A 27,509-nucleotide genomic window follows, 5' to 3' on the forward strand; every position below is an offset into this window, starting at 1 on the left:
TAATATAAAAATAACAAAATAAACAAACACAGAATTAGAGAAAAATAAAAGAATAAAACAAAAATCATTGTTGAAATGTTGACAGTGGACTTGGGCATGAAGTGGACTTCACTTAGACGGCAATAACAGTAACAGAAGAAGCCCGATCAACTTCTATTTCTATGCAAGAGGTTGGACTTGGAGGGAGAATATGATGTTAACATATTGTGGAGCAGATCTACGGCAGGCTTTAAAAACAAACAGGGATAAACAACTGAGAGGTTATAAAAATATGGAAAAGTTTTTCTATGTCCTTAAACTGTCTCAGCGATGGTTTAAACGATAAAAAGCTGCTCTTCACGACATGACAGACCTCACTGTTAAAAGGCAAGAAACTATCCATAAAACACACACTAGCTGCTGTATTCACACTCAGCAAAACGTTACCTACAAAGTTTTATATTACTGCAACATTTATTGAGAGCTTATAGTGGAGCACAGTTGTTACCTTCCACTCTGAAATCGGTGAAAAATCAGCCGCTGTCCCTTCATTAATGAGAGACATGAAACGTGATGCATGAGAGGACTCAGATCCAAACAAAAAACTGCAGTAACAGCTTTCTGAAAACAAAAAATGAATTTACATGCATTTTTCTCCATATAGGAGCTCTTGTATGTTTTTCTGATTGTGAGCACAACAGATGTTATTGTCCAAAGATACAATACAAATGATCTCTCTTTTTCAAACCAATGTTTTCCAGTCTACAGACAATAGCTCAGTCTGCTCAGGTTTTACAAACGGCCTTGGAAACGAAGGGAAAAGCTACACATTGTTCTACAAGAGGCCCTCGGCTTGCTGAACTCTGAACCACAGATACACAAGGACAAATGAGAGCATCTGAATGAGTTTTCCTTGTACTTCAGCTCCTCGTGCTTTGCTGTTTGTAATGGACAGCACCTCGACCGCAGGACCTTCATTCCAAAGGTCCGACAGACAAAGAGAGCACAAACTGAAATTTTATATGTGCGTGAATTCATGGCGAATCACGTAAACAGAGTATTCCTAGTTATACTAAAACTAAGCTAACAGTGAAAAATCCTTTCATTAAAATAACAATACAATTGTTTTGAAAAGAGAGAACATGTGCTTACAAAAGATTTTTTTTTGGGGGGGGGGGGCATTTATATGATTATCTTTAATTTGCAAATATGTTTTTGCAAATGTAACAAATAAATAACAGATCAAAACAACTGCCTGCTGTCCAGTGAGCCTGTGACTGTGTGGATGGACTCAAACTAAGCTAAGACCTCTCAGAGAGTGGACCTGACCAGTGAATTATGTGATATGGAAATACAACCTTAGAAGGCATCGAGTTAACCGATGCCTTCCAAATCATGTTCAGTTGAATACTCTTACAGTTTTTGTTCCTGTTTCATGCAGGTCACCGGTGAAAATATAATTTAATTACAGAGGTTACATTTTTTTTAAAAAGGGAGCAAAAGTAACAAGTAACAGCCCTGATGTGTGAAAAAAGGCTGGAAATACAAAAAACCTGAACTACAGCAAACCATAAAAGCACTTTGATCAATAAATATTGGTCATAATCTTGACTTACATCTCGATAAAATCAGATTTTATTACAGAAGCGTGATGTTTTGCGTTCAGCTCTGGCTTTACCAGCCTATTGCTGAAAAATCAAAGCTTATCAGCAGGTTATGGCGTGAAATAAAAAACACAATGTTAATTAACATTTACATGATCTGTGTGACTTGTCAGTTTTGTTGATGGTTTCAGTGAACGGTGGAATGATGCGTCAGTATGAATTATGGGATGTTATTATCTCCTTTCCTGTCATGAAAGATGGTTCAGCTGCAGGAGGTAATAAAGGAAGCACAGAAGCACCTTTCCTTAGTAATAACAGAATTCAAACAGCTCTTATTGTGGCTGCCACACCTCTGGGTCACTTCACTCAGTCAGGAACCATCCAAAGGCTATTCAACTGCACCTGGACTGTGAAGAAAAACAGCTAATGCTACTGTGTGTTATCTGGGGTAGCTTTTTTTTCCATCATCTCTCTCTGTTATTAAACCAAAGTAAGGTCACATTGACCCAGCGGTCTTAGCTAATTATAGGCCAGTCTACTCTTGAAAGAGTAGTTGTAAAGCTCTACCTGAAACCTGACTGAAACTCTTTAAATAAGCCATTCCTCTGCAGAAGATCAGAGCTCATCACAGTACAGAAACAGCTTTAGTCAACGTTACAATCTTCTTATGGCCTCTGACAGTGGACCCATATCTTTGCTTGTCCTGCTAGACCTTTGCAGCGTTCGATACTATTGACCATAATATCCTATTAGAACGATTATAGCATGCTGTAGGTATTACAGGTATTGCACTGCAGTGGTTTGTATATCTATCTTATTGATCCCAATTTGTTCATGTAAATGGAGAGTCCTCTTCACACACTAAGATTAATTATGGAGTTCCACAGGGTTCAGTGCTAGGACCAATTCTGTTGACATTATACATGCTTCCCTTAGGCAATATCATCAGCAGACATAGCATACATTTTCACTGCTATGCAGATGACACCCAACTTTATCTATACATCAGACCTTCCCAAAGTGTGGGGCCCACCCCTGGGGGGGGTGGGGGGGGGGCGCAGAGCCATTGCAGGGGGGGCGCGGTATGAAAAGGAAAAAAAAAATGCTTGGACACTGCTAGCATCATTGATGGGTTTTTGTCAGGGCTCCCACACAAATGCAAAGCAGGAGATGAAGCATCGCTGACTATTTTTTCAAACCAACTTCATTCTAAGCCAAAGACTAGAAAATATGGTGAAGCATATCTGCCCTTTGGTGTCACCTGCGCAAGTGCAGAGGTAGGTCTCCCCTGCATCGGGAGCACGCACCGGGCTCTCCAAATCATGGACAAACGGTATCCCACATTCTTGATTTTTAGTTCACAAACACTTCTTGTAATGACTAACTACTCCTGACATTTTGGAGATGTTAGCTCTTTATACAGTGAAGTTACAGCGGGATACAAATAATATCAGGCTGATCCTGCCACGATTTGTTCCCTCGTTTCAAATCACGGACAAACAGCATCCAACAGTTGTTTATGTTTTTAAACCCATTTTGCACAGAGAGGCATTTTTTGAAAAATGTATTGATAGCAATGTTGAATATTATTACAGGGAAAAACAACTACAAGTAAAATAATCACACCGTGAGCCTCCCTCTGCCTTTCTAAATGGAGAGACAGTAACTACGTGTGTAAGTGTGTAAAACCTGCAGATAGTCAGATTAACAGTATTGTGTGTCACGGTTCTGGGTCCGTCGGACCCAGTAGTTTGAGTTTTATTATGTTTTGGTTTTAGTTTGCATCAGGGATTGTTTTCTTGTTCTCTTGTAGTGTTGATTATGATGATGTTTATTATTTGAGTTTCATGTTTCTGTGGTGTTTAGGATTTGTTCTTCAGTTGTGTCTGCTTAGTATTTGTCTAGCTCCATGTGCCATTTTCTGTCTGTCTCTCTATGTCGAGTTTGTGTCTTAGTGTGATGGTTGCTTGTTCCTGTTTTATTGTGATGGTCTGCGTCTCATGTGAGTGTGTTCAGTTTTACCTTTGTCTCGTCTTGTTGATTATTCCCAGCTGTGTCCACCACCTGTGTGTAATTCCCCTGTGATTCTCTGTGTATTTAAGTCATGTCTGCCGTCATTGTAGTTGCTGGTCCGTCTGTGTATTCCACCCTGCGTCATCTGTGTGTTTCCCTGCTGTCAACCGCTAAGTGTTTCTGCTCATGTTCAGGTTCGTGTTCTGTAGTTAGTTTGTTCCCAGTCTAGTTAGTCATAGCTCCCTTTGCCATTTGTATTTACTTTCATGCTCAATAAACCACCTTCACACCTTCACGACTGCCTGCGTTTGGATCCTCCTTCATTGCCTCCACACGGCTCACCTCACTCGCCGTGACATTGTGTCTCTATCTGCCATTCTGCAATTCATCTCATGTAAACAATAACGTGGCGCACAGCGTGACGTGAAAAAAGGCACATACCTTTAACATTGCGTGACGAACTCTGTATTCCTCATCCACACGTAAACACAAAAAATCTCCGTTTTCGGTGATTCGAAAAGCCATTTACGTGTGGACGAAACAGTTGCATTTTCTTTTTTTTCTTTTTTTTCTTTTTTTTTAAATGACATCAGAAACAGCAGTATGCGACATTACGTGATGGCAGAGCTTCAGTTCATCCTTTGTCATTTTTTTTTTTTTTTTTTTTGTATAAATAGGACAGGGGGAATGAATGAGAGAAAGAGGGGGGGCGAAAGAAAGAAAACCAAAGGGGAGAAGAGACGGTGAGAGGGGGGGGGGGGGGGAAGAGAGAGAAAAAAAAAAAAAGAACTCCTGGGTCACCTGTATGGAGAAAAAAAAAAACAAACAAAAAAAACAAACAGAGGAGACAGCAAACAACAAAGAGCAACATAATAATAGAGAAAACAAAGCACCATCACAATAAACTAGCTAGTCATAGATATCAATATTTACTAAATAATAAACGATATTGTGCAGCACGCAAGATAGACAGCGCACAGTGTGCTTTGAGGCAGCAGCCAAGAAGCTTTAGTCCGCGTCTGTGAATACCCATGTGTGCATACCTGTGTGGATCAGCATGCTTGCATTCCAAAGGTTTCTCCATGTAATGATCTGCTAGGGAGTGTGGGGGGGCCACAGCCCCGTCCTCCAGGGTGTGAAGCAGGTATGGAGGAGATCAAAACTCCAGACATCCAGAGGCCCCCAGAACACAAGAGACCATGGAAGACCAACAGAGGGGCAGCCGCGCCACTGTTCCAGTAAGAGCTGAGGAGAGTCCCAGATGAGGGCTCGCCCAGCAGCCGCGGAGCAGAAGTCAGGGGGAGTTGCAGTGACGCGCCCGTGAGCTCCGCCGGCCCCCAGCTGTGCCTGAGTGACCGAGCCCCAGGCCGAGAGGCCGGGGGCACCCCACCTCCAAAGGGGCCCGAGCGAGCCCCAGGCCCCAGGCCCCGACAAGCGGCCGCCAAGGAGTGAGCCGGTGTGTACCCGGACGCCCACCCCCAGACACAAAGAACCACCAACGCAACGAAACAGTTGCATTTTCAAAAATTGTCATGATTCGTTGTGTGGCAGGCAGGAGAAGGACCCAAGATGCAGACTCACAGACACGGGGATAAACTTAAAGATCACAGTTTTAATGCTGGCTTAAAGGTGAAACACAAAACAGTACTGAACTAAACTGGAAAAACTAAACATGAGATGTACCAGGAACCACGGGGAGAGTAACACACAACATGAGGGAGAACGCGACGCCGAACAGAGGAAGACGCAGACAGAAATACACAGAGGGTTAACGAGGAAAGTGGGAACACACGGGGAACACAGCTGACACAGATAACCATAACGAGACAGGGCGGGGTGAACATAACACTGACGGGAGACGGGCAGAGTCAAACAGGAAGTACACAGAGGTTCAGACAGGAGGAGAGAGCACGGGGAGAACACAGACATAACAGGCTGGGGAAAACATGGAATAAAACACGAAAGGGGACAAGGGCTCATGAATACATAGAGGGGCACACAGGGGGTGAGAGTCACAAAGGGAAAGCACACAGGGAACAACATAACAGGGCAACTCAGGAAGCAGAACCTAAACAGGGAACTGAATACAAAAATACAAGAGAACTAAGAATACTGGGCCAACACGGCCCAGGACCATGACATCAATACCCGTGCAGGTGTGGACGTAGCGCAAAACAGCTAGTAGTTTATTTTATTACACCTGTAATTTAGGGGGGGGGGGGGGGGGGGGACATTTTTCTTGTAAAACAAAGGGGGTCTAGCAAAGTTTTGGAACCACTGCTATACATTTTCTGATTTTAAATTCAGATAAAACTGAGGTTATTGTACTTGGCCCTATAAAATCTTAGTGTCTTACCAGACACTTAATCTAGATGGCATTACCTTGGCCTCCAGTAACACTGTGAGGAATCTTGGAGTCATTTTGACCAGGATATGTCCTTCAATGCACATATTAAACACATATGTAGGACTGCTTTCTTCCATTTGTATAATATCTCTAAAATTAGAAATAGCCTGTCTCAGAGTCACGCTGAAAGACTAGTTCATACATTAATTACTTCTAGCTCGGACTACTGTAATTCATTATTATCAGGATGTCCTAAAAACTCCCTGAAAAGCCTTCAGTTAATCAAAAATGCTGCAGCAAGAGTACTGACAGGGACTAGAATGCATATTTCTCTTCTCTATATTGGTTTCTCTTCATTGGCTTCCTGTTAAATAAAGAATCAGATTGCTGGGGTTATCTTTGTATTACTGTTGAATCTTTATCTAACAATATAAAGTGCCTCAAGGTGACTGTTTTTGTGATTATATTTATATATTTATATATATTCATATTATTATATTGCAATATAATTAAAACTGAATTGAAGTTGCTACATTTAATCTGCTTTTAGTATAATCTGAGGCAAGTTCAGAAATGCCTTTCTTGTCTAGTTTTATCAGGACAGGAGGAGTTGAAGGCTTTCACGGGCTGCTGTTCATGGCCTCTGTCCATGGTACTGAATGAGAGCTGCGGTAAGATGAGTTAGATTTATATAAGCCATGATCACATGCTACAAATATCATTGCTATTGACGGTAAAGAGCTTACACAACACAGTAGTTTGTTTTGGAAAACTACCACATACTCTGACCATCTCACACAAATACACAAACAAAATGCAGCTAGGAGTGGTTGGGAGTGTTTTATTAGCTGAGCTCCTTTGGTTGCTATGATACACGATATCCACAAAAGTAAAGTGTTGCATGAACTCCACTCCACCTGACTGCTGCTTAACTGTTACACCCACAGGGAAACAAAATGCCACTTTAATCATGATCTTCCGTATAATTACTCTGGTAGTTTGGGGATTTAATTTTGCTACAGGCAGTACTAACGTCTCCTCCATTGTTGCTTAGCAGTCAATGGTTGGACAGTATAGTTTTTGTCTTGCCCCTCCCAAACTGTGAATGGACAGCTGGGTTTTCCCAGAAGGTCAAAAATTTTCAACTCTCGGTGACCATAAACATTTAAAAAAAATTTAAACTTTCCCTGCTTCTGAGAAAAAACACAAAACAACACAAAACACACTGTAAACAGACCCTCATTCCTAAAACATCGATTAGTATGCACAAAAAATAGATCCCGTTAAATGCAGTCTTTCCTTCTCATTGGATGTGTTTTTCCTAATTTTGTGAACACACTAATACGTTCAGTTAGCATGTCAGCTTTAGGATTTCTGTCATTGCACATGTTCATATGGCTTCATGAATTCATCATATGTTGTTTTGTTACTTGGAAACAGAGGAAACATTATATTTAATAGCTTACAGCTGCACATGCTCATTTCGTAAATATTAATTGTCATGTCCATGCAGGACACATTAGTTATATAAACAACTGTCCCTGCTGACATCTTTGTGAAGTGCTAATAATCTCTGTGTTGGTGGAAATGAACAGAGCATGTTATATTAAAAATGATACTTGCATGAACATTGCTGGAGCAGGGTAATAAAATGTTTAAAGATCAACTGTAATGTTTTTGTTTTTTCTATTTTTGTTGGATTTGTGGCAAATCAGAGAAACTTCCCTACACTCGAAGGCTGAGATTTACATACACTCTTTGTTTTCCTTCTGTTGTTATTATTAAAATATGGAAATAAACATGGTATCTGCAAAGGTCTGTCTCTGCAATTTGCATGTATTAATGGTTTTCCTTTATGACTGGAATCAGCTAATTAGTATGTATAAAAGCCTCACTCTAGATCACTGCACAATTCCTTCAGAGAGCAGATTAATTTTGCTTAATGACACTGTGCATTTTCCCTGCTCTGAAAAGCCCGGCTCTCAGAAAGTGATATGATAATGGAAAATGGATGGAAGAGGCCGACCTGATTCACGGAGATGAAAGATTTCTCTGCAGCTAATTAGCTGCTAATTATACCGGGGCACTTCAGCAGCGACTGGCTGAGTAATGACATACTACTACAGATTAATTTTAGGTGTTCTCTCTGTGTGTGTGTGTGTGTGTGTGTGTGTGTGTGTGTGTGTGTGTGTGTGTGTGTGTGTGTGTGTGTGTGTGTAGGCGAGGCTTTCCATTTACCCTCCAGCTCCAAAAAGTTGGCACAGAGCCAGCGGCGAGCAGCCATGCAGTCGTGGAGGTCGTTGAGGGTGAAGAGGTTGGAGGGCACGGGCCCAGTGTATCTGCTGTGAGTGGAGTGCAGCTGGCTGTTTGTGACAGGCTGGCTCACATCTACACCAGTGGGACACGGTACCTACACACACACACACACACACAAAACAAATTAAATTCATTTCTTTAACTTCTTACATTTCAGTCATGCAATATCAAACAGTTAAAAGGAGACATCATGAAAGGAATGCTGTGCGTCACCATTATGTACAAAGTGTCCTTCAGCATGGACAAAAATCATATAACAAGACAGTGTGACAGACCTGCTGTCGTGGTCCGAGGGTGTGGGGATGTTCGTAAGCTTTGGTTCTTTTATATTTATTGATTTGGATCACTGTTTTGATTTTATTCTCATGCTGACAATGTTTTTTATTTTTTGTGAGCTTCAAATGAAATTATTGAGTTCTGGTCCCTGTTTTTCATTCCATTGTTGTATTAATCTCCCCAGTCTGTTCTCTCTCCTCTCTCATGTATGTGCCTTCTCGGTTAAACTTTCCCTGTTTATTCTGGGTTTTTTTGTTTTTTTTGGGGTTTTTTTGTGTCCCGTTTGGATCTTTAGCCATCAGAATTGTTGTCTTAAGGCCAAGAAAGATGCCAAGCGGATTTATTTTACCAAGTGGATCATCATGGCCTTGCCATATTGGTCCATTTGATTGACCTTTATTATAATTATGAATTTATTTTATTTTCAGTTGCTACAAACGAGACAGACATGACTGGGGGATAGGACAGGGAGAAAGAATGAAAGAAAGAGAGGGAGAGAAAGAAAACCAAAGGGGAGAAGAGACGGTGAGAAGGGGGGGAAGAAAAAAAAAACAAACAAACAAAAAAAAACAAAACACCTGGGTCACCTGTATGGAGAAAAAAAACAGAAGAGAAAGCAAACAACAAAGAGCAACATAATAAAAAAAAAACGGCACCATCACAATAAACTAGCTAGCAGTAGATATCAGTAGATACTAAGTAATAAACGATATTGTGCAGCACGCAAGATAGACAGGGCACAATGTGCTTTGAGGCAGCAGCCAAGAAAGCTGTAGTTCGCATCTGTGAACACCCGTGTGTACACCTGTGTGCATACCTGTGTGGATCAGCATGCTTGCATTCCAAAGGTTTCTCCATGTAACGATCTGCTAGAGGGTGTGGGGGAGCCACAGCCCTGTCCTCCAGGGTATGAAGCAGGTATGGAGGAGATCAAAACTCCAGACATCCAGAGGCCCCCAGAACACAAGAGACCAAGGAAGACCAACAGAGGGGCAGCCGCGCCACTGTTCCAGTAAGAGCTGAGGAGAGTCCCAGATGAGGGCTCACTCAGCAGCCGCGGAGCAGAAGCCAGGGGGAGTTGCAGTGACGCGCCCGTGAGCTCCGCCGGCAGCCAGCTGTGCCTGAGTGACCGAGCCCCAGGCCGAGAGGCCGGGGGCACCCCACCTCCGAAGTGGCCCGAGCGAGCCCCAGGCTCGAGGCCCCGATAAGCGGCCGCCAAGGAGTGAGCCGGTGTGTACCCGGACGCCCACCCCCAGGCACAAAGAACCACCAACGCACCGACACCTGAGGGAGTCCGCCACTGGCAGGGGAAGTGGTGGTGGGTGGAGATAGGCCTCCAAACCTTGGAGGGCCTGAGATGTCCCCAGAGACGTGGCGTCTGATACCCAACCTGACATATAGACACAGTCCCTGTTTATTCTCTCTTTTGTATGTTTCCTGTTTTACTTTGACAGTTGGCTTTTTCTTGTGTGTTGTCTATGATTTTAATTCCTGTCTTTTCCTGCCCATTTCTTAGCCTCAGGTCAGAAACAAACATTTTGTTGTTATTTCACCTGTCTAAGTGCTGCAGCTGTGTCCTCTGTGTCAGCTTTAAAGAGCTATAAATAGCTTTTTTTCTCCTCTTAAAGTTAGAACTAAATTATAATGCCAAAGGAACATCGGCGACACAAGGATGTCATATTATGTTGTTGTTTTTTGTAACTCAGGTATGGCTCGAGTGTAGTCTGTGAATCCTGTTGATGCTTAAGCAAAAAAAAAAAACCTACTGAAAACACTCATTGAGCACTTTATTAGGGACACCTCTGCTATCTAATGCAGGGAAATACAACTGTTTTATGATTAAAAACACTTCTCTACAGCTCATGCTTCAATTTTTGTTGAATTTATAAAAAAAGTTGATCATTCTGATTCATGGTTATTAGTGTGTGTGTAGTGGGGGCGGTGCAGGTGGATGTGACTGCATTGTAATGAGATGTTTTCTGCTATTTTCTCTAACCAAACAGCACACATAAGTCGGAAATATTTTTCACCCAGTTCACACTGCAGCAACAGCTCTGCTGTCAGAGGAAAGACTTTTTACAACTCACATTAAAAGAACCAATCATCTCACCCGATACTGCAGGCCAGTACAGAGGATGAGGTGGTCGTAGGGCACCTTCTCCCCACTGGACAAGAGGACGTATTTGGACTTCCTTCTGATGCCCACCAACTTCCCCGTCACCACTCTGATGAAGGAACGCACTGGGATCTGGGCCAAGTCTCTGCTGCTGTAGGCATGACTGCATGAAGATGAGAAGAAGAAACTTAAACTAATAGAATTATATTGATGCTAATTTTCTAATGCAAGCCTCCACAATGATGATGATGCACTTTCAGTTAGAAATCTGTATTTCTAATATGCACTGACAATGTCAGTGTCTGTCATCATTTGTTGGCCGGTCTCTGGCACAGAATTCGGCTCAATTTAAAAAGAAATGTGTACAAATGTTCTTAATGTTTGTGGAAATCACGGTTGAAAATCACCACTGAAAGTATTCTGACTGGCTGCATCACCACTTGGTGTGGCAGCTGTAATGGTCTGGACCACAAAGCTCTGCAGAGGGTGGTGAGATCAGCACAGCGCATCATCAGGACTGAACTGCCAGCCATGCCGAATCTCTACAGACAGTGCTGCATGAGGAAGACACAGCGGATCCTCTCTGATCCCAGCCACCCCAGACACAGACCTTTCACACTCCTGCAGTCCGGCAGGCGGTTCAGGAGCATCCAGACCCACACTACCAGACACAGGGACAGTTTTTACCCACAAGCCATCAGACTTTTGAACTGCTGACATTCCATACACAACACTACACACTCACTACAATAACAGGACTCTGCACACTGTCACTTCAACAAATGCTACTTAAATGCTCACTGCACAACTTTGTACAACCTGCAGATACTCTTGCACAAACTTGTAAATACCAACTTGTCTTAAATGTAAATACCAACTAAATTCTCTAATATTTAATACTTTTTTCCTCTCCTTTTTATTGTTATTATTATTATTATTATTGTTATTGTTATTATTATTATTATTATTATTATTGTTATTGTTATTGTTATTATTATTATTATTTTATTACTACCACTGCTATTTTCTGTTATTTTCTTCTCAATATAACTGCACACTCTCTATATGCTCATGTAAAGCTGAGGAGCACGAGCCAAAGAATTTCATTATGGATAAATGTGGCTACAGTGTTTATCTGTACATGACAATAAAACTTGAAACTTGGAAACGTGTACAAGAATCTGCAAATGTGTCTGATTCATTAATGTGAAAGAGGTTGCCTCACATAGTGGCAAATAACATTGCTTTTAAAGTTTCTTTCATAATATTCTGAAATAATAATAATGTCATGTTGCGTTTACATTTTTCCTTCTAAAACACTGTTTTTAACTGAGTTTAATTACACTTAAAATAATCACACACTCTGGTGCTTTTCCAGCTGTCTGATGGTATGTCGATATATATCCAACATGTTTGGGAATGCGAGATGGCACAACAAGGTTTTCCATTTTCATGTGCATGTTGTTCTGTTCACTCACCTTGTGGACAGAAATCCAGCGTCCTCGCGGTTGTAGTCGCCGGGGAAACCGTGTGTTGAAATGAGGGTCAGGCTGTTGAACCTCAGGTGAGGGCTGTGAGAGAACAAACAGCAGCGAAAAGCATGAGTGCTATTCCACATAACGCTGTGAACACACAGTGAGAGGAGGACCCTGGGAAGGACTTCAGAGCTTTTGGAAACGCAATCACTGAAACATAAAACTCATGTTACTACTTTAAGTGTGTGAAACTGGAAATTCTAGATAACACTTTGTACATTTTTATACTGTTTGTGTTTTTTTATACTGTTTATTTCAATCATTGGGACTTTATTTACCCCCATCTGATGGTATTTAATCACTAGCTTTTTAATGCCTCACTTAGATATTAGAACATTAAAGAGGTATAAAAGCAAAACCGTGATTTCTGCTATTTTAAAGGAAAATAGAGGACAGTGGAGACACTGGGAAAACGTGACTTTCCTCTAGGCTGCTCTGGTTCACAATTGATTCATCGGCCAGCCACGATTTATTATTCTTTACCTCCCACCACATTCTCTATTCCTAAACCAAACTGAAGGGGCTTCTTTGTGCATGGCTATGGAAGGTGTGTGACCCTTGTCCCCACGCATGTAAACAGTGGAGGATGCATGCGGAGAAGCATTCTCTCCAGAATATTCTTTCCTGGCTCGTCGGCCACAGTGAGCAATGCTTGTGATGTAGAGGTGGTTTGGCCAGGCTGAACAGCAGGCACCATGCTGCCCAGTTATTACAGTCTTACATTTTGCACTTTTTTTGTCACATTTAAGTATTTTATAGAAAATACTGAATGCTTTTCTCTATTTTCTCCTGTTATATTTTATGTGCAACGCATGCAAAAACATCTCTCTCTCTCTCTGTATGTGTATATATATATATATATATATATATATATATATATATATACACACACATACACACACCTTTTGCCACAACATAGAGTGAAAATGAATAAGGCATGAACTTGCTGATCAGTGTGCAGCAGTGTATTGTGTTGAGCAGATCATTGTGTTGTTGGCTGGCAGGGAGAGCTATTTATATGTCGGTGTATGTGTTTGGGCCGTTTTGATGCACACACACAAAAAAAGAAATGGAAAAAAAAAAAAACATTTTTGAATTGCATTTTGGGTTTTTATGTTTAGACTTTTGAAAAAAATCAGCCAAAGATTCAAAAATGTGTGTAAACAACTGTTGAAGACTGTAATTTCCATTTTGTTCACAGATGTATAAAAACATTTAGAAAAGCAGACTAAAGCTAGCCACAAAAAGAAGAAAATATGGAATAAAAGTCACAACTCAGTTGATATAGTGATGATTTTGTGTTACGGGAATATAAGGCCAGGTAAAGAATCATAGATAAGCTAAGACAGCAAAGCCTTTATTGGTCCCACAGTTGGGAAATTCAAGGATACAATGACACAGTTGACATTTTAGATGCCGAATAGCAGCAAAATGGAAGTGCAGTGGTTGGATAACAATAGCAGCAAGCACTGAGTATTGCATACCGAGCTATGAGCATATGTCTATTAACATGTTTACTTTTGACAAGAGTGAAGCTTTTTTATTTTTTCTCTACTCTTTCAACATTATTTATCCAGAAAGTTAGTTTACAGCGCTCAAAGCTACCTTTATCGTAATGTTTAAATGTCTTGAACACCGGAGGAATAACAACCTTTCCATATTTCACTTACTCAGGCTAATCAGTCTTCTTCTTAGGTCTGTGTGGGTGTGTCACCACTGACTGACAGATGTTCCTGACATTCGCTTGTGGATACACAAACAGCTAAAGACACCTTGTAGCACACCTCTAGTATACTTTTGTCAAATTTAGGTATCCTCTGTGCTATCTAAGTGTAACAAAACTGCTTAACACCAATTTAACAATAACTAAACTTAAGTAACACTGAAACTGGGATGTTGTATAATGGGTCGTGTTTTTTATCCGGTTATTTAAATATGTATGCAGACACAGAAACTGGAACGCCAATATTAGACTGAAAAATGTTGCCTGCGTCTGAACTGTTGCGCAAACAGCAGACTGTTATCCACCTTTAACCTGAGAACACAAACATAGCAGAATGGTTTTATGAACTGAAACGGCGGTGCATTGAAACGTTGTCATGATAGCCCATCCTGCACCTTTAGCAGCTCATTTACTGCGGACACTGCGTTTTCAATACACTTGAGGTTGATTTAAAGCTGACTCCTGACACCATGATCCAAACGAGAAAACAAGTTCTACAAAATAGAAACTATAACAGATCTGAATGCACTGAACTGAAAACAGCTATTTATACCATTGTCACACTGTCTGGTTTGGTTTTGTTTGTTGTTGTTTTTTTTTTGGGGGGGGGGGGTTATCCTCAGTTCGCTGGCAAGTTTCCGTTTGTAAAGATTGACAAACGTAAATTACACGGGGCTAAAAAGAGCAGCTCAGGAGTTTAGCTTTAATTCAAAATTCAGTACACTGTTGAAATGACATATTATGGTGCTTTTACATAAATCATAAACCTTTTAAAATCCCTCTGTTTACCAATGTAGGCATGTTTACAAAGCGTAAAGCTTCTCAGGTGCACATTCTCCAGCCTGCTGATGCGTTTGTGGTTCCTGAGCATGAAAAACTGGAGCCGTCTGAGCTCTTGTGAGTTTACTGTTGACAGTATAAACCATCTCTTGTGATGCAAATGGCCTCCTTTGTTGTGGCCGACAGGACATTACACAGCTGATAACAGCAGTTCCAGCTCCTACGCTCAGTGAATAGCAAAGTGTGTGTGTGTACCTCGCAGCGTCCAGCCTTATCACCCTGACACTCTGATCACCTCCTGCTCTGTTCTTATCTGTGCTTCCTGCTAAATTAACGCCCAGCGGCGCACATTGACAACACCAGACACCAAAATGCTGCTAAACCGATTGTACATGGGAAGGCTGTTGTTTCATATTAGTGAGCAGTTATAGCAGTAGATACATGCAGTGAGGCATGTGGTAAACACACGATGGCTGTGCTTGGTTCCTCATATTGAAGAGGTACTTTAAGGTTATATCTGGTATACAGGATTGTTACAGGACTACAACTACAGCCAAATAACCAAAAACAGACTTTCCTGGGTGCTTATTTTACCTGTAAAATATTACAGGTACTATTAAATATCCTGCACCACAGCTCCACGGAGATGATAAACAGAAGCTGATTCCAAAGACACCACCTGGTCAGCTGAATGAAAATCTGCTTAGCACTTTGATGTGAGCCAAAAGTTGCTGGTTTTTATATAATGCTTTCATTAAATGACTCATTATACTGCACATTTTGTAAAGTTGGTCTCAAATCACACCTGTAGGCTGACTTCAGTATTAGTCATAAACCTTGCTGCTCCATCTTAGTGGGTGGTACTCAAATGCCAATCTATGGGGGTGGAAAAATGAGTGAAATAAGCAAAATTCCAGTTTTTATGAATCAGCATCCTCACAAGACCAGCAAGTCGCTCTGTCACTGGCAGTTAGCTGCTAGCAGGCGTTCAACCTCCAGCACATTACTTACACTAATGAGCAGGTAATAGTATGCTAAAGTAGAAGAGGTCATCTACAAATCAGAAGGTTGGTGGTTTGATCCCTGGCTGCTCCTGTTTGCATGCCAAAGATATTGAACTATGAGTTAGTCCTGACATGTTGATTAAAATGTGAATGTTAGGCTAGGAAGCATTTAGGCATATAAAAAATGATTGTGTTATTGAGGCTTGGGTATAAAGTTACTGCTATAACTTTAACTTGGAATGTGATAACTAGCAAGCTGAGAGACCTTCCATCTACTGAAGAAAAAAAACAAACAAACAAAAAGGTAAAAATATAAATGATTTGACGAATCACCTAAAGTAACTTTTTTTTCCTTTAAAAGTTCTACATTACTGACCTGTAGATATTAGCATAATAAACACATTTCCCAGCAAACAATATTTATAGCTGGATCAGATAAAAATGCCTCTGTGCTTTGTGTCAGCATTGGTTTAAGCGTTGCTTTCTGACATGAACATGCGAATAATAACAACAACACAATAACACAGCAACAATCTGACAGCGACCACAGTCAAACTTTCTTGTCAATCCGTGCCAGAAGATGGATTTTTTGTTGCAGCGCCGAGGCATTATGGCCCATTATTGGCGTCTGGATGCGACAAAATCAGCAGCTCTGGATTTGCTCTGTTATCTGCCAGTGACAGACAGCTGTGGTGACCCTGCAGTCTGACCGCGGTGAGCAAAGGGCTGAGCCGCTGCAGAGCTCTTTATCTGCCTGACCCCGTCCCAGCCAGTAATGGAGAGGGGGGGGGGTGGACTCAATGAGCACAAGGAAATCTGTGTTGGTGTGGAGGGGGGTGGACATTTGGGCAAGGCTGATAAGGGGGGCCCCTCGCAGGCCGAAACTGACCCATCTTTCACCCTCTAAATGTGTTGCCGCCTCACCATTAGTCCAGTAGACACTAACTGCCTCATTAGTCAACTCATTAGTGACAGCAAACACAGATCGCTGCAGCAGATCCTGACGGGGGAAACAGTGGAGTGGCTAATTAAAGGGGGCCGGCTCTGGCCCCGCTGAATGCCAGGCCTCAGACAGCTGCGTGCGCCTGCCCCGGCACCGCCGCAGTGCCAGCCTCACCAGCTCTATGAGCGCTGAGAGATCTCGCTCTCTCAAAACAACAACCCTGGTTGCCTGGCAGCTATCAGCTGGCTCTGAATCAGCAGCCCTCTGCTTCTTATTATTTGCTGGAGCAGTTAATCTCAGGGAGCGAGGACAGAGGCAAACAGAAGACGCCTGAGCTGAAGTCAAGTGACATTTCCAGAGGTTTGGATTCCTGGCATGAAAGGCGATAAAGAAATGAAACAGAAGCTCGAGTGAGAGGCTCTGGGCTACTCGGGCACCTAAACACATTTCATTCTAACATCTGCCAGATCTCTATTACAGCACCTGCATCCTCACCGTGTTCTTCTTCTTTGCCACATGCAGTGTGACCTGTTTGTGCTTATAGCAGACATCATTGTCTGCAGACAGTTACTGATTCAGAAACATGAGGTGGATGTTTAAGTGTCTGTACTACAGGTTGCGCCACTTGATGATTCTGAGTGCCATTTACACAGACTTTCATTATTAGACATATATGGAGACATCCACTGCGACCTATTTTGAATATGTAATCTTAAACACAAATTAATTTTATCAGTTTAATCAATGCCATAAGAGCAACTTTAAAAGTTCAATCAATTTTTATTAAACATGAGTAAACATGATAAATTTATCAGGAACTACTTTTAGAAGTGGATTAATCTATATTTGATCCTGTGAGTATTTGGGGCAACCGGCTGGTGTGTATGGTCAGATTGAATATGACTATAATGATTCATGAAGGAATATGTCATATGTTAGTGGCAACAGTGGCACTCTATGGCACAAAGGAACAATATTGTATACATTGGGCTACACTTGTACGTGGCACATTTACATCCGCCTGTTCACCACAAACTACCCGACAGACAGAAACTCTTGGGAGCACTTTGAGTGTATAGGTGAGATTCTGAGCAGCTAATGAAGCTGTGTGCCGTGTGCAGCAGAGCTGTGTGCTCTGTGCTTGATGGGGACTTGGAGATGATAAGGTACATACACAATGCACAGATGGTGAGAGGTTTCTGTGAGAGGCTTAATAAGGGCTTGAGCAAATTTTTGCCCCGGGACACCAAACAGCTAATCGGATCAGAGTGAAATAGGAAAAACGCTGTCACTCCTGCCACAAATTTAGAAAGTACAGCCGCAATCAATCCTGGAGTTAGTTCAGAGGCAGACTCACCAGGAACAAAGCACCTCGAGGAAAGCTAAACCTGTGTCCGAAGCTCCCACCAGCACAATCCGGGTATTAATGGTGACCTTTGGCTCCATGGTCAACTTTCTGCTGACGAGGCTGAGAGCAAACGGTGCCTAAGAGAAACAAAGAGAGGAGACGGTCTGTCACGTTTACCCCCATCTGGAGGCGACACATCACTCCCAGAACGACTGACACCATTTTCAGGAAATTAAATAAATGCAGCAAATGTACTTATTATTACATAATGACCTGTCCAATTTCTCCCATTCACAGCTCAGCAGATTTCATCGGGGTACCTCATCAGCCTGCAAGCTTTCAGCTTTTCTCTTTATACTCTGTGACATTCAAGCGCGACTCGTGCTGAATCTTAGGCCCTAAACGTCTGCGCTGTGTGAAACTTAATGGACACGCCATCAATCATGCTTTTCACCAGTTTTCAAAAAAGTTCACAAGCGTTTGAGCAGAAACGGCTCAAAGCAAAGGGATTTTCTTGCGTAAAAGGAAAAAGGAAATTACATTAAATGCTGCAAATTTCCAACAGCATATGAACTTTTTATACATCTTTTTTCAAGGGAAGAAGAATTTTAATGAGCTGACACGCAATCTGCCAAAATATACAGAGTCCTGCCTCCCTGCATAAGCGTATAATTACAAGTAGCATGAATAACATTTCGTGCAAAGCACATTTAATTTTAGCCAAAACGGAAAGCCCGCTGGGATGGGAAGGGATCAAATGTGTGACCTGAGAGTTAAGGAACCCTTTTCTCCAACAATCACAAAAGCGTCCCACAGGAATTGGTCGAACACGCCGTTCCAATTTCCCAATTCTCCAAGGCCAATCGTCTCTCTCGCCTCCTCTCACTGTGATCTGAGGCAGCTAATGTCGCCTTCATTTTCTATAATTAAACAGATTGGCCCCACAATGCACCTTATTGAATGAAAACAACACTGAGAAAAAAAAAAAGTAAAAGAAAAAAAGTGTGTGTGCGTGTGCGCGTGTGTGTGTGTGTGTGGGGGGGGGGGGGGGGGGGGGGGCATGGGTGGAATTAACCTTTGTGTGATATTTAAATAAATTTCCACGAGGGCATGTGAGCCCAACATCTGTCACATACACGGAGGTGTTTTGGCACAGGTTTGACTGTAGGAGGAAAACGTAAGAAGCCTTGGTTATTTTATATGATAAATAAGCCACACACTGAAAAATTTGAAGCATCAAAAAATCACAAAAAATTAAACTTTGCAGGTTTGATTTTGAATTGTGTTTGGTAATTTAGTATATACACCAAGCTTTTGTTTTGAAGCAACATATTTCAGAAAAGGTTGAGAGGTGTGTAATGCTTAAAAACACTTAATGGAACAACTAATTAAGTTAATTAGTAACATGATTGTGAATGGAAAACTATCCCGCAGAAGCTAAACCATGTGTATGCAGCCCTCCGGGTAATTTTAATTTTAGCAATACAATACCAAACCACATTCTGCAATTATTCCAGCTGCACGAGCCTCTGAGTACAGACTATTTATAAAAATGTCTGTGATTACTAAACAATTAATGCCACATTTTGGTCCTCGAATTAAAGCTGAGAGCGTGTACTTTCATGTTATTTGAATATTTTTGTACAGAGAGTTAAAACCTGAAAAATGTGCTCCAAAATAGATGGGTGTAACTGCATTTTCCATTTTTTTCATTTGGTCTTTGTACAGCATGTCGGAAACAGGGTTTCATCTCAGGAACTTATGTAAGCAGTAAAAGTCAATTTGTCTTTATTTTAATTTTGAATGCACAGGCTCATTATTTTTTATTTTTTGCTTGACTGGAGATAAAGTAGCCTTGGAGTCGATATGTGATGTATATTGTGTGATTACTGCAGGTAATACTAGGTTAAATCATGCAGCAACCACTGATGCTGAAAAACCAAATGAATTTCATGCAATAATCTGCAGTTCCACTAACGACCACATGAGGCAAGCTCCAAAGTGAGTCGATCCCCAGACGTCTGGGTTAAAATGATTTACCAGTATTAAAAAAGCATGTTTAAAAACTGGTGCAAAAAGAGTGTTTTGGATAGTTTGATGGATAAAAACTTCCCAGTGGGAATTTTGTCAGAACTGGATACTGGAGTTATGGGTATGGAGGTATGGCTGTTATGACTGATTATATTATATTATTGCAAACTGAGCCTGTGCTTGTTTTGCTGAGTGAAACTCCAGTATTTTACAGGTTTGCTATTTTGCACTAATTATCAGACAGGTGTGCGTTTGTGTGTTACATCCATGTAGTTTATGAATGCAGACTGATAACAAGTTTGTCAGAATTAGATGAACTCCACCCTCTGGTCCAAATACGGTCACTCAAGAAAACCAACATGGGTCCCACATACTACTCCTGAGAAGTTGTCTAAAGCTAATTTAAGCACGTTTTACTACCTGAAAGATGATTAAGAAAAAGTATGAACAGACTGCATTACTGTTCTCTACATTATATTACATTTATAAATATAAACTGGGACATCCTGTTTGAATATGTAAATAAATATGAAATGAGCAGCACACTGGCTCTGAAAAGTCTGTGAAAGCTTTTTGGTGATGACACTGACTAGCCGGTATCATGTGCGCCTTAATTTTGAAGATAAGATCATGTCATGACCGTTTTCTGGTTCATTTAGACTAGCCTTTACCCTGAAGAAAAAAAAATCTCATATTATTGTTTGCATGTATATCTGTCTGTTCTATTAACTTTTAAAATAGATAAGACAAACAGTGATTTTTAAGCTGATGTCTCACACAGCTGCTGTAGGTCGACATTTATTGAAACCGAGCTTTACTTTATATGTAAAAACCCTTCATCTGTTATCATATACTGGAAAAATTAAATGCCTAGATGCATCCGTCTGAATACTGCAGGAATTAACCAGATGAGGTAATCAGATGAACAAAGCTCCCGTCTCATCTGCATGTGAGGTGGAGCAGGTGCAGCCGCTCTTATCGCGCTGGAGGTGCCTCACCTTTGCCGCACACAATGACCACGGCACTGCGTAACATGATCCCGTATTGACAGAGAGGGAACAGGTGCTTTAAATTTGATTAGTCATCCCGGGGCCGACATCGGGAGGAGGCTGGGACAAAGATCTCGGAGGCGAAGCTGTTATCAGGCAGCGTGGAAATCATGACTGGCATGGGGCTGGCGGGAGGGGAGGGGGGTGATGGAGTGAAATGAACATGTTAGTGTACATGGTGACGCCTCAGGTGGAAAGAGCGCTGCTGAACATGGGGTAAATATTTGAAGTGCAGGATGTTAAAATCAATCAGCCAGGCTTTAAGCCCCAAACATGGTTGACAGCTGAAACCATGCCATTATTCACACAGGCTACTTTCACCTGCTTTTCTCCACCTTTTACTGAAGTCATCTTAAGAAGCTGCACTTCATATTTACAGAAGAAAATATGCCTTAAACAGAGCGACAAACCAAGGTACTAAAACCCAGGCTGTTAGTTTCATTTTCTTTATTCTGTTGCACTTTTTCCCTTTACTTAATCAACTTATAGTGGAAATCAGGCAGCAGGTGACAGCTCAGCATAGACTGCACGTGGAAGATGATGCAAGTGTTTTCTCTCACTTTCATATAATTAACCTCAGCTTTTTATTATCATCAGTGCTGAGCTGACACACAAACAGGTGAGTATTACTCTTCAAAAAGCATCAAAGCTGATCTGAAGGAAAGCGATGGCCTGACACCTGCCTGAAACACTCTGTGCTGGTTTTCCTTTCATTTGTATGTTTAGTTACAAGAACAGACCTGCGACAGATGGTCTGACTCCCCTCAGGGCATGGTCTCAACATCATGGAGTCAGTCTGGGATTACATGAACAGACAGAAGACTGAGACTATAAGACTGAAGCCACAGAAGATGCTGGAACAATAAACATACCAAAAACCTTAGTGCCATTCTCGGACCCAAATCATCGATGTCCTCGGCAGAATGTGTCACTCATTCAACAAAACCTTAAACCCTTTTCACTGAGTCAGACACAATCTGTCCTTCCCTAAAATACTCTAAACACATTCTCAAACACTAAAACACAAAAAAGCAAACCACAAAGATAGAATTGGAGGAAAACTACAACACAGATGTCTGATCTTAAGCAGTTCTCTGATGTAATTTAATCAATATATGCCAGTTTGAAGGATGTCTGAGGTTGATTCCAGCAATGGATGGAAACGCTGAGAGGCAGTGAAGTAATCGGAAGGGCAATCTGTGACACAGCATATTTGTTTACATGGACTCACAATGACAAGAAACAAAAGAAATGACCTCGTTCCACGTTTCTATAACAACAACATAAGGTTTACTTGATTCATGCTTCTTATAACCATGTTGGGGTAATGTGGAACTGACCACTTATAAAGTCTTATGAGCTATTCAATACAAGCAAATGTAAGTGTACAAAGATTTAGTATACATTCCTTCCACTTATCCAGTTCAGGGTGACAGTGGGGCTGAACACTGTTTGTTTCATATCTGAATGAGTGAATTAGGACAAAGAAGTAGGAAGATCGACTGCAGCCACAATCTCAGGTCTTTACTGTATCCTGATATTTCATTTCATCTCATCAGTAAAACTGTAAAACTGGAGCACAACTGGAAATACACACTACATTTTTTATGAATGGTGCAACAAATCTTCACTGGTTCTAGGTGTTATCTGAATGATCATCTGTTATTTTGAGTGGAGGTTTAACAGTTTGGATGTGTTTGTGAGGTTTTACCTGAGAAGTCTTGGCTCTTTTGTGTACACAGCTTTGAGCCTGAGACAGTTAAATCCTCAAAGGATTTCCCTAAAAGTTAAAAAACTAAATCTCATCTTCTGAGCCAAACACGGTGTGCTGATTAGTCCATCATGCTTTTTTGCACATGAATGTGGGAGGACTTTTGTAGTTAATCCTCAGTAGAGTAGTTTAAAAACATTTGTTTCAAAGTGAATGTGATAAATTGTTGTAGGTGTGGGGGAAAAAGCTGCTCAGAAGCATCTCTAAAACATGAACGTTCATTCCATCAAACTGTGCACTTCATCCTCCAGCAGTGAGTTTCTCTTGCATACCTACAGTTTGTCTGAACTCTTTTGAAACAGCACCGCCTGGTGGCCACATGCTGTGCTCCCTGCCATCTAAACTCCCTGGCAGGAGGCTTCCTGTCAGCCTGCTGCTGTGCCCACCTGGTCTTCTGTGAGCCGCCTAGACGGGGCGTTGATGCCAAGCTCCTCCAGTGGGTAGATGATCTGGCGTCGTGGGCAGACGGGGACGGCGCAGTTGAGGACATAATGCAGATGGTGGACGCAGGAATTCTGAGTGCAGAGAGAGAGGGCACGGAGTCAGTGAGCACAGAAAGGGAAAACCCCATCGGAGGTTAAACAGCAATCAGTTTGGGGCTTTTTTGGGGGGGGGGTGCAACTGGAAAGCTACGTGGTGATAACGAGCTCGGGTGAAGAGTTAGATGATACAAGCGTTACACCACTGACACACGCTGCCCAAGCACAGCTTAAACCCCTCTGCTTATCTTCTGCCATTATTCCATTTTCACATCACGATCACCCAATCTGGTGCTTGTTTGTGGAAGTTAATTAGCAGAGGAAGTGGAAGGTCTCTACACGTTGAGGAAATTTCTTATTATGGCGTGGAGAGGTTGAGCTGGCAGCGCTGTCGACACCTGCTGCCCCGACCTCGGGGACCGGCAGCCTGCTGTAAAAAATGACCTGCTGACAGGCGCAACACGACCACAAACCCGTCTCTCTGATCAAGTTAGACGGCCACGAGCACAATTCCATATCCAACCTGCTCTCTCCATAAATAAAAGTTTGCTGAATTAGAGGAAACCATTAAATGAATAAAACTCAGTATAAAAACATTTGGTTTTATTTATGTTTTTACAGGGTTGTGAAAAAATTCTCCTGGCTTTCAACAGCTTATTTTCCCTTCCTGCTGCAGGGATGATCTAATCTAATTCTGCCTTTATTCAGACTTTCTGTGACTTAAGTCAAAGTAATCAGTGATAATCCAACACAGAACTAATACAAACTGAATTACTTAACGAATTACTTAACGAATTTATTAGACCACCTGTCATAAAAACAGGAAGGCAAATGTTTTGAAAATCCATTAACAACAGAGAGTACTCAGCCAATGATTATGTCCTACTGTACATTTGCACTATTTTTTTGCACTATTTGCACTATAGTGTTTTCCAAAGTGATTCATGATCAGAACGTAAAACACATTTACATGTATAGATTCATTCCAAAGGGCTCTCATGCCTCAGAACGCATAACAAACCGACATACCGTAACATAGCGTCGGTATGTTACGTGATGGGATGAGGACATGTTGCGTGGGTCATATATAGCCTACTTCGATCTTAAGTGGGTTGAACCTGTGAAACTACATGGTAAATGTGCAAAATTGAGAAAAAGTTCTAGTAGTTCAAAGTGTAAAGTTTTTATTAATTTACACAAAATGTTGTATCTTTCTTTTGTTTTTTGTTAATGTGGACTTACTGTAAAAAAACAGACATTTCCTTAGCATTTACTGAAAAAACAGGAACTTTCCTCTGCAGAGTATGAATGAAACTGGGGAGGTGGTTTTTAAAAACTGGTTTATGAAAACACGGTTGAAACTTAAAAATCTATATGCACTCCTTTTCCAAAGCCAACCTGTGGGCCGGACTCCCAGGCCAAATCTGGCCTCTGGGCCTTATGTTTTACACATCTCATCTAGACTGATTGTGTACCTTTACTGACTACCTGTACATGCACTATCTTGCTACCTAGACTGGGGTTTTATAGTCACATGATCTGTGTAAAATGGATTTGTCTTTTTTTTTTTTTAACACTTTTTACAGCGTGCACTCGTTAGTTTGTTACACTAATGAGCAGCCTTGCACCCCAGCTGGAAGTGGCCCAGTGGTTAAGGGCTAAGCAAGGACCTGGAAGCCCCGTGCACTCACCTCCTGGCTGTGGTAGGGGGGGTAGATTCGGAGGTACAGGCAGGATTTGCGAGCCTGCCGGAGAACCTCCTTAAAGAAGTTCTTGGAGAAGTGTTGGACGGTGGTTTTGAGGACGAAGTGGAGTATCTGAGCGTGCTCATCGTAGCCATGGTGGCTAAAGTAGATGAAGCTCTCGATGTTGTAGTGAGCACGGATGTACTCGATGTCCTGACAAAGACACAGATTCATGTGAGCTTGACGACAGAGGAACAAATTTCAGGAGTAATATTTTAGGTTTTTCTCCTTTTACATTGTACATTTTGCTTATTGCAGTTCTTTTGCCTTTGTTGCCTATTACTGTGTTATTAGACCATGAAGTATTGGTATGCCATGTCATATAATAGCTACATTATTAATAATTAATTAAAGCTATTAATATAACTTTAATTAATTTTATTTGTACATTGTCTTTTTATTTATTGTTTATTTTATCTTATTTCAAATTAGTATTTTATTTAATAGAATATTTTCTTAATTATTTATATTGTTTAATTGTTTTTACTGTTGTTGTTGAAGGTTGGCTTTTTGTTTTTGCAAGTATCCCATGTCCACAATGTGTCCTAATTGGCCATTTAGCATTAAAAATTATAAATAAAAACAAATAAAAGCGGCAGATCGATGGAGCATAAAAATGAACATGCAGCACAATTCCTAACGGAAAAAAAAATTCCAGACTTTAATCATATAAAGCGCAGCTCTTTAGTCAGAGAAGAAGTGAAAAGCAAGGCTAGTGTTTAAAACAGCTCGCTGGCAACTCCATTTACCTTTTATTAGAAATCTTTTTACTCCTTTCAGGCAGAATGGGGGTTTAAATGGTCAAACACTTCACACTTTTACTAATAAACCAGACTTCTAGTACCTGCTCGTCCTTGATGATGACAATCCCAACTAACTCTGCTTCTGCCTGGGCGACGAAGGCCTGCAGTGGAACGGCATCCTGAGGAACAAGTGAACCAAACAAAAACACGTCAAATTTCCGTGATTCCACTGAACTACACACGAGAAGGGTGCACTTTACTTGTAGCTGAGACCAGTGCCATGAATACACATGAAGTGGCTGCATTCTCATTTGAGAAGTAATTATCAGTGTTGGAGCTGCGGCAGTGACAGCTGGGGTGTCAGTCAGAGAGGAAAATCCGTTCAGCTGAATTCTCACCAATCTGTTCCCTGGCACAAGAGCCAATATTCCTCGTTATTCCAAGACAATCATCACACCGCTCCAGTTACACTCGACAGTCCAAATTAATCACCATCTCATTTTTTAAAGTTAAGGGGAGCAAAAAGAGTCTTACCCGCCTTAAATTTACTATATTAACCCTTTGTTGTTGTCTCTGGGTTTGGAGTTCTGTTTGACTTTGTTTATCTCATGATGTGTTTCAGATTTTATGATATTGTTTTTTTAACTCTTGGTTTTTGTGTTGGTGCGCAGGGCGGAGTTTTCTGCCTGCCTGCCTCCACCTGTATTACCTCCTGTTTGCTCTTCTTACCTGTTTCCTCCTATCTGCCAACATTCCCTGTCTAACATCCATGTTTCCTAAATTTTGGAACTGCGGTCAAGTTAGTCAAGTTAGTTTAAGAAAGGTTTGGAATGAATGAAATGACCCTGAAGTATCTGCATGGCAGCTGTAATAAGAGCTGTCTGACTTCTTTAAACAGTAAGCAAAGGTGCTTTTATGCTTCCTTTAGCAGAGGACACACTGGAGCATCTTTAACGAAAGGAAAGCAGATACTACTGCTTCAGGATCATCATTAATTAGTTTTACTTCAGAGAGTTACACAAAGGCTGAAGAAAATCAGGAGTTACAAACATAATAAGCTAATCTCAGAGTCACAAATTTTTTTCTTTGATTTCACAGATGAGATGAAGTAGATGTTCCTCTTTGCTTAAAATACAACCTTGATATTAAAGTGATTTTCATATCCAGTTTTGTCAAAGTCTTATTTAAACAGAACTTGTTACGAGTTGTTTCAACTTGTAGTTGAAACTCATTTTCTGCAGATATATCTGAATGTGTGAGTCTTTGTCTGATCTAAAGCACAGAGTCTTTGTGAATCTGACTGCAGGTGTGTTAATAACAGTGTTTGTTGGCTGACCTGGTCACAGCCAGTCTCGTAGTAGCGGTCCAGGTCCTGCAGCAAAGACTCATTCAGACTCAGATCCTTCACCAGAGCAGAGACAGCAGAGCGGTCCAGAGCCACGGCTGGCCTCACGCTCAAAGACCTGTGGGGAAAAAACACTTAAAGAGTCTGTGGAAATGCTTTCTATAGTGCTCTGAGACTTCATAAATGATTTCATGGTATAATCACTATAAATGACTGAACAGTTCATGCTCTGTATCGATGCTGTTTTAAAGAATGTGTTGATCTCTTGGGCTCAGCACTGCAGGAGTACATGGATGATTTTTCAAATTTCACTAAACATACTCAGCCACTTTATTAGATACAGAAGTTCAACTTTACACTAA

The 27,509-nt window shown here is 41.3% G+C and overlaps 1 protein-coding gene across 3 annotated transcripts in view; it reads right to left on the reverse strand.

The window, feature by feature from the left end:
* The window catches only part of cfap61 (cilia and flagella associated protein 61), a 50,283-nt gene that overhangs the window by 8,311 nt on the left and 14,463 nt on the right, over nucleotides 1-27,509 (reverse strand). For 2 of the 3 annotated variants that reach the window (XM_026194722.2, XM_080289839.1), the window contains exons 11-18: nucleotides 27,139-27,265; nucleotides 25,904-25,981; nucleotides 25,006-25,212; nucleotides 23,222-23,350; nucleotides 17,994-18,121; nucleotides 12,130-12,222; nucleotides 10,646-10,814; nucleotides 8,182-8,353 (exon numbers count right to left, since the gene is read on the reverse strand). In XM_026194722.2, the coding sequence (XP_026050507.2) occupies nucleotides 8,182-8,353; nucleotides 10,646-10,814; nucleotides 12,130-12,222; nucleotides 17,994-18,121; nucleotides 23,222-23,350; nucleotides 25,006-25,212; nucleotides 25,904-25,981; nucleotides 27,139-27,265 (1,103 nt within the window). The remainder of the gene's footprint in view (nucleotides 1-8,181; nucleotides 8,354-10,645; nucleotides 10,815-12,129; nucleotides 12,223-17,993; nucleotides 18,122-23,221; nucleotides 23,351-25,005; nucleotides 25,213-25,903; nucleotides 25,982-27,138; nucleotides 27,266-27,509) is intronic. The other variant, XM_080289840.1, reaches the window with a different exon arrangement.

Source organism: Astatotilapia calliptera, chromosome 15 (genome assembly GCF_964374335.1).
Source record: "Astatotilapia calliptera chromosome 15, fAstCal68.1, whole genome shotgun sequence".
NCBI lineage: Eukaryota > Metazoa > Chordata > Actinopteri > Cichliformes > Cichlidae > Astatotilapia > Astatotilapia calliptera.